Here is a 13,528-nt window from a genome sequence, read left to right on the forward strand (position 1 = left end):
AAATCAAAATCATTTTGGATAAACCAAATGCAAATTTAAATGATAATATATACCCAAATATATCTAAAAACCAAACTTTGTTGTTAATCTGATGCTTTTCATTACAGTTCTGCACAGACGAGGAGAGTCGAGTGAAGCAGCTCCTTCAGGCTGACAGACAGGCATTGCTGTAACCATGGCCTCACCTAATGGTTTAACAAATGTCCATCCACAGCAGCCTGAGACTGCATCCATGCACCAAAACTACATTTATCGAACCCCTTGATCTGGATTATTATCCTCAAAACTTTAAAATGACGTCTCCATATTTTTTGTCTTCTTTTAATTTGATATACATTTGTGAAGATGTGACGGGATGTGAGTGTTGAAATTTGCACATTTGCCTAACAAACAAAAGCTCTCCGGTTTGATCTTGGGAGGAAATGCAAAATGCCACTTTATCCTTCAACGGTAAAGATTCCTTCTAGATAATCCTGGATTCAATTACGGATCCAGATCAACTTTAAATTTTCCTCTTTCAGTTTAGCCATGCCCTACTTGTTAGGGTTTGGGGGGATCGACTGAAATTGTGATAGCGTCCACAGCAATGCTGGTATTAGCAGTGGCTAATACTACCAGGATAGGAGTGATGCTTTTGTTTGTCTCCTATAAGCCCAATGCACTCCATACAAACACACTTGGCTCCGCCCCCTCCTCCCTACTCTGCTGTATTTAGTAGGCGGTAAATGAAAACACTGCAAGCAGTGATGCGTGTTGAAGGGAAATTCTCTACTTTGGCAACACCACCAACTTATTTGAATACATGAAAGATCACAAAACAGAAACAGCTTCTTCCTGGAATGAGCAGCAAAAGAAACAATGAGGAGGAAGAAATGCCTTCAGACAGATCCAGTGAACAAAATGTTTCAGTCATGATGATGATTCATCTCTTATTAATGTCACACAGCTATCCTCAACATAAGATCCCATTATAAGTCAAAAATACCAGTATCTTTACTTTGTATCAGGAATACTGGCTCTGCATTTTCGTCGCATTGGGCGGATACCGTATCACACATCACTACTGCACAGCATCAGTCCAGCGACGCTGCTCTTTACTTGCAAATTTGTGTTTACGTTGAAATGGACCATGACCTGAACAGTAAGCGCGACACAGAAGTTTAGGTTCTGAGTCTATATGGAGCTGGTAGACAAAACACCTGCATGTATTAATCTCCCAAGATAACCAACCTCTTGCTCAAAACAAAGCATGGCTATAGTGGTGCGATACCTGGTGGCTGCTGTAGCTCATTAACATTCAGACCTAAAGTCGCTTGGTGAAAAGGCTGATTAGAAAGCTAAACCCACCAGTATTCAACAGGGTCTTTGAAAGGATTTAGCTTTAATAAGAGGGTGTGGTACACTATGTCAATTTAATAACAAGTACATACACACGGGATCATTATTTGAATTACGGGATTATATGTCAGCCACTCAAAACAGTGCAAGTGCGCTGAGGTGTTTGCTTACCTATAGTAATTTGGCTTAAAGGGCCCGTTCTTGTTTAAGCCCAGGTACTTGGCCTGCTCGTCGCTCAGCTCTGTAAGATGCGCATCAAATGTTGGGAGATGCAGGCTGGCCACATACTCATCTGAAGGGCAAGAGCGAGAGAACGTGCTTACATTCACCAGGCGTCCATGTTTGATTAATCATTTAAATGAGAACAGGAAGTAGCAGGATTTCCCAGCTGTTTTCTTCTGCAGTGATAACCGTCTTCCTTTTTCCCTTTCTCTGACCGCATTCTTCTCTTCCTTATCCGAACCCGGCCCTCTCCCACCTCTGTGTCAGTGTGTGTTGTGATAACAGTGGCAGTTGCTTACAGACCGACCTACATTCTTCTCCTTGTTTTTCTCTTTACGATATGTGCGCTCTGCTCTCAGCCTCTGAGAGACGGCTCAGAGATGTGACAAGCGGCAGACATGCACACATGTGTCTACAGATACACAGGATTCACTCTGCTGTGAGTGATTTGCTATCCGGGGAGACGACTCTGGACTGAACAGATGAGTCTGTCTGCAGAGATAAATGTAGTCTGTCTGCAGGGCTTCTAACATGCTGTAATCACATCCTGTACATCCACGTAGATGGTATTTGTTACACAAGAGGTTTTTATGTGTTCTGATATCAAAGTGGACTCTAAATCATAAAAAACTACTATGATAAAGTCCAAAATAATTCGTATTTATCTCACACTGGGGTTAGGCACAGCCCTGCAGTTCATCTTCATCATCCCCTTGAAGACAGAAGGTTTGAACAACAAGTTGGTGGAGCTTTTGCCTAAAACCTAAGAGCCTGACTGAAATTACTTGAATGCCAAAGTCGTTATTTGAAATGTTTAATACAAACATCCACTACTTTAACACATCCAGAAATGATGGTACTCTTACCCATCTTCTTGGGCAGCAGGTAAACATCCTGTTTGTACCGTCCTTCAGGGGCATTGTAGAGCTCTATCAGTGCCAGTGCCTGGACAGATCCACACACACACAAATGCAGCAATGCAAAGTGTAACAAGCCAAACATATGCGACAATATAAATGAGACAAATTGATCCACAGCTTTACCTGAGTGGTGGCAGTGATTGAGAGAACGAAAGTGGGCACAGTGGAACAGCTGAGGTTCAGCAGACGACCCTGGACAGGAGGGAAAAAACAAAACAAAAACAACAACACAAGGTTAGAGTACAAGTCAAAAATACACATACAGGCTCGCGCCTTTGTGTAAAAATGTACCTTTTGGGCGGCATCATGAAAAGGAATCAATAAACTCAGATCTCGGTGTCCCTCAACAAATCGACTGTGTATCAGCTGTGTAACGCTGCAGTCAGTCCTGTTAATGAATGAAACTGCTGTGCATTAGCTTACTGATGAAGACAGATGTTGCTAACTATGCACCGAGTGGCCATCCCTCTGAAACTGAAAAGCTACACGAAGAGAGGGGAACAGACTGCCGTTCAACTGTTGTTGCTGGATGATGAAAGCAGAACAGAAACTCCACACAGGGGTTTAATTTGCTGTACACACTGAAGTTCACACACACGCTGCTCGCTAGTGCTGTGTGCATTTTCACATGATAAAGCAGCTGTCTGTGAACCATCTTACAGCTTAATAATGCTCATAAATATGACATAAATGCCTGAGTGTGCATTATTACACTGGGACACAAAAAGGGAACAAAAAAATAACTTCCTTTTTTTGGACAGAGCCACAATTTAAATAAACTTTAAACATCCAAATGTTAGCTATACTAAAGGATCAGATGTTGTTTTGTATATTTAAACTGAATGGCATTTTTGGAGCACTGCTCTATTTTAAGGATCAGAACAGAGTGATCTGGAGGCAGGTGAGGTGAGGATGGAGGCGCAAATCTACTGATGTGGTTAAAACTTCTGCAGATCAAACAGCCTCAGAGAGGCAGGCATTGACAGGCTGGCAGTTTGCCTGTCTGGCCCTGTTGGACTGCTCTCATTCTGTCACATACGCACACACACCTCATCTTATCCTAAAATATTCATGATCAGGGGGTGAGTGTGTGCATATTACTGCAAGTAAAGTTGCAAAAAAGTTTGCAGGGTAAGTGTCCTGTTTATGTGTTTATTCCATAACAACTTGCACTACATTACAAAAGAATATTTTAAATGATGATTAATCAACCAATTATTAAATATGAGAGGATAACTCTGCCAAAGAGGTTTCCAAAGTGATTAAATCAGAGGAGAAAATAGGATGAATAAACTCGCCTAAAAGCAAGAATACGCCCTGAAAGCAGTCGAACTTGAAGATAATTTAACGGATGTGGTTAAACATCGTCTGTGTAAACGTCTACTGTATTTAATCCTTTAAAATTATTTTCTTAAACATTGTCATGGCAGTGGGCCCATTTTACAAAGTGCTCTTTAAATGGCCATAAACCCAATACAGTTTGTGACTCTGATGACAAACCATACGGGGATATTTGTGGTATCAACGCAGAAGAAAGCATTCACAAGGTTCTGCTGTCTGAACACAGACAACTTGGTGTTTTAGGCATAAATTTGGACACGTTATTCGATTATTTTGCCTGCTAACATTAATGCATTATGTACTGCTCTGTTTGAGTGGCTGTTTGCCTGCCAGTTACAGTCTACATACAAAGTAATGCAGAACAGCACTAGCTAGGGGTTCTCTGTCTTACAAAAGTACTCCTGACTTCCAGTTACACAAAGAGGTGCTTAAGAGAATGAAAGAATGAAAAGTGGAATATCCAGCTCTCTAAATAAAGTAAAAGTTTTCTTCTAGGATTTTACATTCTGTTTTTGTATCGCAGCACCATGAATCACTTTATGGCAACCATTTATTTAAATATGGACATATTATCAACATCATCACACCAAAAATGTCTAGTTGCCTGTTGTTGTACCCCGGACTGAACTGATGCCAATTAGACACCAGGATTAGAAGGAAGACGCGTGGCTGGGTGTGTTTACCTCTGCCAGCAGGACTATCCTCTTTCCATCAGGCCAGATTACGTGGTCCACCTGAGAGCGCACTCTCTCCCAGGTGAGTTCAGGAGTCCGCAGACTTGCCTATAAGGAAGAAACGACATCATCGGTTATTTGTATTTGGCTGTTTGCTCTATGACATCTCATCACGAGTCATATGTTGACTGAGCACGCTTCATTTCCAGGACTGGAGTGACTCAGAGCTTCCTTTCATATGAACCATTTCCTTTGTCCATCACCCATTGTTATTACTGATTTTGAAACATCCTCACGTTGCCCTTTGTTCCAATTTCTAAACACTTCTGTACAATCTTTAATGACCAGAAAGCTTTATTAGCCTGTTACAGACTGATAAAGGTACTAACAGTAGTGGTAAAGTGTGCATCCGGTGTCTGCAAGTACAAAAGTTTCACAAGACATTTTGAGACCTTTATTATCATTTTATATGAGGTGTAGATTGGAATGTTTAAAGCACACCCATAATAAATATGAAAATATGATTTTTGTGTTAACTGGTTGAAATGAACAATAAGTCAAAATGAAAAAAGGAAATAAAAGTTTCTTGTTAACGCCACGTCCAGCCATCTCTCATTAAACTTATCTTTCCATTCCAGCAGACTTATCGCACAGACTGGCTAGCCTCTTGATTTTTATCTTCACAATTTCCACAAGTGTACTGTAAACTCTAAATGAATGACCTGAAAAGATTCCGTAAACAACAGGGAAACTTATAATAACTTAAGGTTAAGGCAACAAATTAATCTCGTTTTGCTGCTACACACTTGAAACAGGCTTAAAGCATCATTGAAACATTAAGGAAGTAAAAAAGAAAGCTGCACATGTGACATCCATCCACTATTTGTTGTTAACATTAGCCTAAACCGCTCATCTCTGTATATGAAGATGATTAAGCGTCTTTCTGAAGTGTTCTGCTGGTACAGCCTTTTGTACTGAAGCAAATATCTTAAACATGCAGCTGCACAGGTTGATTTCATTGTGTACATGGGTCAAAGATAGTTACACTGTGTGGTGCAAGTTCTTGCATGCATGTGACTGGTGATACTTAATGATTTATTTTTATGGGGTTTTTTTATTGGTAAATGTGTATTTCAAAGACAAAGATTCATGGCTGCCCTGGATAAAAGCTTAACAATCTTTATGGTTTGAAAGCTTGTAAAGGTCTGCTAGTTTTTGCATTACGTAACCAAAGAAAGGCTAGTGGCAGCTCCATATTTTTCCTGTTTTTCTAGGAAACTAACTATCCATCTGTCAGTCTTGTTTATTTCTGAGTGTAACAGCAGGTTATAGATCAGACCTTTTACTGACGCCACACTTACTCAAGTCTACGTCGACTGCTACCATGACAACAATGAGCAATCACTGCCCCAGGTCAAGCTTTACAGACGTGAGGACATTTAACAGGGGAGCAGAAATCTTTTACAGTCTCGATCGAGTAGTTCAGTCTTCCAAAATGATAACTAGTGGCAGTGTTTTAACACGCCTAAATCTGATGAGATGACTACAATTTAGACCTCGTGCAAACTGGCAACTGACCACATCGATCTCAGTGTTGGAATGTCCCATGTTGCAGACGATGCAGCCGTTCTTCATGCGGTCGAGGTTCTCTCTCACCACAACGTTCTTATTGCCTGATGAGGGGAGAGGACACAAAGAACAGAGCGAAACGTTGAGGAAGCAAAAATCTCCAGAGGAAGGAAAGAGGCTCGGCTGTACGTGAGGTTTTAATCAAATACGACGCTGTAAAGGGACTGAACAGGTTTTCTGAAATCTATGTACTGGGGGGAAAAGGAGGAGGATTGCCCTTATCGCTCATGATTTAATTACTTATCGCACGACTTGAACAAAGTTAATTAGGGAATGTAATTTAGTTTAGAGTCTCACCTGTCTACATAGAGCATTTTAAATGGTTTTGTATTTATCTATTTAGATCAAAACAAGCTAAAATCTTTTACTAAGCAATAAAAAACAGACGTGATAGAGGTGAATAAAAACCAAACAAAGAGACTGCTGTGTGTATGTGTGAGATAAGAGTTATGACAGCGTGTTTTAATATATTTGTTTCTTTTATTTCACAACACTCTTGAACTTTATTGAGGCCACAAATCCTTTTATTATCTTTGCTGTTATCTTTGCCATTTCCACCTAAGGACAGACCTCTGCAGCTCGCCTGCCAGCAGCACCGACTAATGAAGCTGAGAGGGCGAGTAATTCTCTGCTTCAAGCGCTCAACTTGCTGGCTGCTGAGTTAAGAACTTTATTAGTAGCTGCTGCAGACTGATTACAAGGACTTATTATCCGTTTAGGCACCCTGAATGAATGATACCAGGGACTGCTTTATGTTTTGTATCCTCCTAACATGCAACATCTAAGCTGGATTTCTCTTTGCATTGTGATTCTTCTTGTCAGATAAGGACAGCGGCTGAACCAACCTGTGCAGGTAATGACGATATCCACTTGTCTGATGACTTCGGTGAGTTTCACCAGCCTGAAGCCGTCCATGCTACGGTTGGTTAAAGAAAGTGTGTAAGATGAATGCAGCATCAACGGCAACAAAGGAAGAACAAGAGCTGAAGAAGTCTCACCAGGCCTGCAAGGCACAGATGGGGTCGATCTCTGTGACGTAGACGATGGAGCCCATTGCTTTGAGGGCAGCGCAGCAGCCTTTTCCAACCTGAGGAGAGAAAAAAAGTACAAATGGAGTTAACACAAAGGACATAAACCCATATCACATGCAGAAACTGTCCATGATGCTTCTGTTTGAGTGAATGTAGTGTGTTAAGTGTGCACACTATTTCACTATTTAGAAAAAGAACTGAAAACGACGTGTTTCTTAATCAACCAGTCACACAATAGGAGCCACGTGGAAGCAACAAGGATCAAACCACCTATTTTGTAGCACTGCTGTCCATTTAGTGTCACTCAGTAGTAATATATTATATTAAATAAATACCAGTACGTCCTACTTGACTGGGTTGCATTTGTCAGTATGCAGGCCACAATTTGACCCCAAATCCTCTGAAGAGGACAGATTACTTACGCCACGACAAAGCACTAACATAGGAGTAATTTGAAGTAATCTTTTTACCATTTTAAAACCTCATACATTTTAATTTTACTCGAAGTCCTCTGTTACACACAAAAAGGTCAAAACTAAGGGCTATGTTTTGAAGCGTGTTCCAGTTTAATAGCAACTATGGTACACAGCGTTGACCACAAGGCGCACTTAGAATTCATTCAATCGTGTCTCAGTAAGTTAAGCACTTGGGTTCAAAGAAAAGACCTCCTACTGTACACTGACACATTAGCCCCGTTAGGTTTTAATTTAAACCCAAAGCAAAGAAAAAGAAAAAAAAAAAAAAGAAAGAAAGAAAGAAAGAAAGAAAGAAAGAAAGAAAAGGTTTAAAGAAATTTATGTACTTTTAAAAAAAAAAAAAAAAAATCCACAGCAGCTGGCCTCTGCTACCATCACTTGGATGTTCTATTAGCACAAAACTCTCTGGTGGCTTGTTCTGTATTAATCAAGTTCAAGCCAGCCTTTTACAAATTTAATTGCCACGGCCTTAGCAAAACCCCATCCTTACTTAGATGCCTCAAAAAGGCCGACAACAATTATCTAACTTGTCGTGCTACATTGAAATCTGTTCATGTGCATAAGCGAACTCACAGGAGACAGGACAAGGCTTCAGTGTTTGCATCACTGTGTGAACAAGAAAGGTGCGTGACGAGGACGGTGGCCTTACCTCTCCATATCCACACACCACCACCTGTTTGCCTCCAAACATGACGTCAGTAGTCCTCTTCAGGCTGAGGACAGAAACACTGTTATAACACACAGGCGACCCAATATTTATTCACACTGTTTGGAGCAGACTGGATGCGGGTGTATACACCTTGCAGCAATGCATGTTATTAGAAACAAAAAACTTGGCCTGTTTTATAATTCTAACAAGGTTCAACAGGAGAGCATTTCCTACCCGTCTAAGATGGACTCTCTGCAGCAGTACAGGTTGTCAAATTTCTGCTTGGTGACTGAATCGTTGACATTCATGGCTGGAACGCAGAGTTTCCCGGCCTTGGACAGCTGATATAACCTGCACACACAAACACACACCAAAAAACATTTAAACTTTACATCAGAATACAATCATGTCTCTTAATTCAATGACTGGAAGAAAGGTGGCAAATTAATCCTGACAGGAGAAGCTGCTGCTTAAATCTTTGAAAGGATTTGTTTTATCATTTAGATTTAACTGATGTGTTTCTATTTGCGCAAATGAAGTTGAAATTTTGCTACCATGCCACAAATATACAGTGGAGAACATATTCACCACTAGATGGTGATGTTGGCACACCACAGATTATGTAAACACTTCTTCAGTGAGAAATAAATACACAAACCAGCACATTAACAGACACATTTACAGCACCTGGTTTTATCTACCTAAAGGTGGAATGTCTCATTCATCTGGAGGTAGATGCTGTACTCCTCATCTAAACAAATAACCCCCTCCCACTGGGGCTCAATCACAAGCTCAGCCCTAAAATTCATTGACATGCATCTCCAAGACGACTGCACTAATAATGGGCTAGCTGGTTAGCGCATTCATGCTTACACAGCATGAATGCATATTTCTCATAGCTGTGATTTAAAAAACAAAACACCAAACAAACAAGATCAGCATTAAATATTATCACACAGACCACATGTAAGCACAAAACCCCAGCATGCCAAACTAGTGAGAGCAGGTTGTTCGGACGTTTTTTCTCTCTCTATAGGACGACTATAGTGCCTGCAGGCACCATCCTTTCCCCGGTGAAGCTGAAGCCAGAACCCAGGGCAACCTGCTGCTGCGGCTGCTGGCGCAGAGAAGCCCACCGACAGATGGGGAGTCTTTGCATGCAACAAAGATGCAAGGAAGGCTTCTTGCACAACATTCTCCCGTGAAAACGAGCTAAAATCAAAAACCTCATCAATTCCTCTGAATCCAGTTTTTTGGGATCAACCCTATTTTGGCTAAACAGGGAGTGTTTGCACGTGCAAAACAAATGCAAGCCTTTTTTTCTAATGTCAACCATCGACTCTGAAAACCTGTGCAGGCCTCCTTTTCCAAACTCAGAGACTGACCCAGAATTAATAAGGGGAACTGATGAATACGATTCTATTGATGTCTTCATTTCTATATTTCCTTAGTAACAGAGAGAGGTGCAGGCTCTCAAACCGTCCTGCTCTACAAGCTGGACGGTTTTCCTCTGAATCCACTCAGGAAAACGTGCAGACACTCTCAGGCTATGGTTCTCCTGTGTGTGACCGAACACTCCTTGCTCCAAGTCGGCTTAAACGTTGTGTGAATTGGTCAGAATCACATCTCCCCACAACATGTACAAACACCTGATTTGACTTCAGTACACATACAGAACGGACAACCAGTGGACCATAAAGGGATCTCGTGTGTTGAATCAGAACGGATCAATCGACGTTTATGACACACACACACACACACACACACACACACACACACACACACACACAAAAACAAAAACTAAACTAAAAAGACACCACGTCCTACCTGTGCACACCAGTAACGCTCTCCTCTACTATGCCCTTGATCTTCTTGAACATGCTGGGATATTTTTTATAAATCCAGTGAGTCAGGTCACCACCGTCATCCAAGATCTGACGAGAAATCAGAAAGATAAGTTTTCTATGTTTGAATATGCAGAACAAATTATCTGATATAATGAATGCCCCTTTCTTCACTTCTAGCCACAGTGGTAGACAATCATCACGTAAAAATACATTTAAAAACCTACTACACAACAGATGAATGGCCTACCAATGATTGATGTTTGATGTAAAAACCACAGAGGCAACTTTTCTGTAATAAGCTTTATTTAGATATGTAGGTGTGCTACCATGTTGGGCTGCCAGCCTTCCACATTGACACAGCGGTCGATGCACCACCAGAAGTCGTCCTCTGATTCTCCCTTCCACGCAAATACACTGAAACCTACAAAGAGAGGAAGCGTTGAATACATATTGCATACGAGTGTATGAATAACAATGAATGTGACCATGATGGGAAAAGCGAGCGCATTAATATTTTAGGCGGCAAAAAAGAGAGAAGAAAAGGTCAGGTGTCACCACATGGGAACACTGAGCCTCACCTCCCTCTGCCAGGGCAGCTGCCACCTCATTCTGGGTGGAGTAGATGTTGCATGCTGCCCATCTGCACTGAGCGCCCAGAGCTGACAGAGTCTCCATCAGCACCTTGGGAGAAGACAAGTCAAGTTTGAGTTTTCGTCGTGGCAGAAGAGAAAAATAAACAAGTGTGTGTGAGTGTTTTGCACTGCTACTACTTACAGCAGTCTGGGCAGTGATGTGGGTGCAGCCCACAATCTTGGCACCAGCGAGGGGTTTTTCCCCCTGGGCTCGCTTCCTCAGAGCCATCAGTGCTGGCATCTCTGAAAGAAAAGGAAACACACACATACACACAAATACACATAAGTGGATATACAGGATTGATCTGGATGATTAAGGAATTCCCATCATTTAATCCTCCTAATACTTCAAAACTAATCCATCGCCTCGTGCGGTGGAGTAGCTCGATGAGCGAGGCTCTCTGCTAGGTAATTAGAGAGTAATGTCAATGAAATACATTGAGTTTGATTTTAAATGGTGGTCATAACAGCAGTTTGGTATTTAGCTCAGTTCCCAGTTTTTAAAGCTACTGCCCGCTGGTTCACCTTGCTCAGCTATCTCGATCTCTCTGCGGCCGAAGTCGGCCTGTTTGATGTTTTTGATGCAGAAGTCGCCGTTGCCCTTGGAGTTTTTCTGCTGTTTGTCACGAGGAGATGTCTCGTCATCAGAGCTGTCCGTGTATGATGCCGCTGCAAACAAACACACACAGGCATTGTCAGCATGTCAACACATCACATAGGAGGCAAAATATTGCCGCTGTAACCAAAAACAAAACAAAAAAAAGTTGTAAACTGTGAATCCATGTTTAAGTACAGAATACACTGAATGTATTCTGTACCTAAACATGGATTCTCTCAGCCTCTGGTTTCATCAGAATACATTAAACTCAAATGTGCAACTTGAATTTGTTAGCCTACAGATTTCAGGCACCACAGGCTTTAATTTATCATAGAGCTGCCAGCCAAACTTTTCCCACTAAGAGCAAAACTAGCAGCTTTATCACCTCTGACTGAAGCAGAAAGTAAACACAGGATGTTATTGGACTTAAGTATTTACACTTGGATATAAAAAGAAAACATGTTTGAGTAGTATCACTGGACCTGTGATATAAACAGTCATATGCACAGTCTGCACTTTGCATTATTGTGTGGTTTCAAATGTACTGTACATTTCTATACATGGAGGTGCACAGGGTGTACTCCTCCATGAGTACAAATGGTGCATGATGCCAACATCACACACGCCTTTAAGTGCAGACAGGAAAACAAAGGTTTGAGGGTGTAAGAGGATATCCCGAATCCAATTCTTCACGTTTTAGTTCATTACAAGCAATCGATATTGATTAACAATAGCGTCACCTCATGTCCGGGGGTAACACCCATGAATTCAAGACAATGTCTGTGCTGTGTTTTTGGCTGTACATGTAAATGATATCCTTAGAGAACGTTCCAAAGATTTATTTTTTTTTAACCTGGCCTTCTTTGGGAAAATCTATGAAATTCTATGCAGAGTGCCTAAATCAGGTAAAAGCTGATGAAGTAAAACATGATTAGTGAGTTGATTTGAAATAATAATTTAAAAAAAAAACAAAAAACAAAAAACAAAACAATCTAAATGCCCAAAACTGAAAAACAAATCATCTATCAATGAAAAAAAAATACCCTTCCGTCCTACTTCCAAAACACGTTGGGACAAAACCAGGTGAGGGGGAAAAAGGTTTTGCATGATGAAATTCTTCTCAAGAAACACAAAATCTAAAAAAGCTTAAAAACATCCAAACTAAGAAGCCTTAGCCTCGATCTGCTTTACAGTGGCTATAAACTTCAGCTACATGTTAACTTTACCTGGAACCTGTACTGTCATGACATTATTTACAATGTACTGTAAATGTGTTGGTTCTGCTTTACAGACTAGGACCACCAGCTTTAAAAAGAACCCTAATCAAAGGATCCTAAACTAAAGTGGTTCGGGGGAAGCTGTGTGACTGGTGCTTGCTGTAGTCTCTGTACTGTGGGAGCCATCAGAGAAATCAGAATCACTCCAGTGAGGGAATTATGAGGAAAGACAGGGAATCAGCCGAGGAGGAAGAGCGGGGAAAAAAAAGCAGCACAAGGATTCTGTACTGGAGTCTGAAACCAGGCTCAAACAGGAAGAAAGAAAGGGAAAGAAACACAATGTCGCCTTCTCAGCTGACCCCAACAAGCGCCTATGAAAACACAGAGCTGTCTGCAAATGTGCCAGTGGGAAGTTACAGAGCCGAAACGCCTCATCTTCTCTGAATAAAAGTACTGATGCAGGGGCTTTTCTTCTTCTTTTGCACCCCTGACCTGAGGGATCCATTATGCACATGCACTAATACTGACTGACAGTCCATGTGTCCGTTTGCCATCCATCTGTCTGTCCTAGCGCCATCATGCAGATTAATTCATCATGTTAAATGGTGTCGTTTAAAGTTATGTGGCCCGTGACTCTGACACACAGCAGGACATCAAAAGAGCCCGAGTCCAAGTGGCTTATGCAATATCGCATTTAAAAACGACTGATAACTGAGAAGGAAAGGAAAGCCAGGATTATAGTGACCGATTTATAAAGAACCTTTGCTCCCTTGTCCCTTCTTGTTTTCTGTGGTATTTGAGCAGAGCCATGTTAACCATTTCCAAATATACAGGAGTGTTGCATCAATCTACTCAAACTATGGCTACAGCTATCAGTTATATTAGTGATGAGTATTTGAGACCTCTACATCATCAGTGTGACTCGTTTACTCCTAACTTTAACCACCTTATGTG

At 41.2% G+C, this 13,528-nt stretch overlaps 1 protein-coding gene across 4 annotated transcripts in view; it reads right to left on the minus strand.

Moving 5' to 3' along the window:
• ahcyl2b (adenosylhomocysteinase like 2b) overlaps positions 1-13,528 on the minus strand; it is a 50,159-nt gene that overhangs the window by 3,319 nt on the left and 33,312 nt on the right. For 3 of the 4 annotated variants that reach the window (XM_004560820.3, XM_076875900.1, XM_004560822.4), the window contains exons 3-16: positions 11,285-11,428; positions 10,902-11,002; positions 10,706-10,808; positions 10,454-10,548; positions 10,108-10,214; positions 8,515-8,631; positions 8,281-8,344; positions 7,123-7,211; positions 6,970-7,040; positions 6,074-6,168; positions 4,505-4,603; positions 2,604-2,672; positions 2,427-2,505; positions 1,510-1,630 (exon numbers count right to left, since the gene is read on the minus strand). In XM_004560820.3, the coding sequence (XP_004560877.1) occupies positions 1,510-1,630; positions 2,427-2,505; positions 2,604-2,672; positions 4,505-4,603; positions 6,074-6,168; positions 6,970-7,040; positions 7,123-7,211; positions 8,281-8,344; positions 8,515-8,631; positions 10,108-10,214; positions 10,454-10,548; positions 10,706-10,808; positions 10,902-11,002; positions 11,285-11,428 (1,354 nt within the window). Of the gene's footprint in view, positions 1-1,505; positions 1,631-2,426; positions 2,506-2,603; positions 2,673-4,504; positions 4,604-6,073; positions 6,169-6,969; positions 7,041-7,122; positions 7,212-8,280; positions 8,345-8,514; positions 8,632-10,107; positions 10,215-10,453; positions 10,549-10,705; positions 10,809-10,901; positions 11,003-11,284; positions 11,429-13,528 lie in introns of those variants that run through there. The other variant, XM_012921754.3, reaches the window with a different exon arrangement.

This window comes from Maylandia zebra, linkage group LG17, assembly GCF_041146795.1.
Source record: "Maylandia zebra isolate NMK-2024a linkage group LG17, Mzebra_GT3a, whole genome shotgun sequence".
NCBI lineage: Eukaryota > Metazoa > Chordata > Actinopteri > Cichliformes > Cichlidae > Maylandia > Maylandia zebra.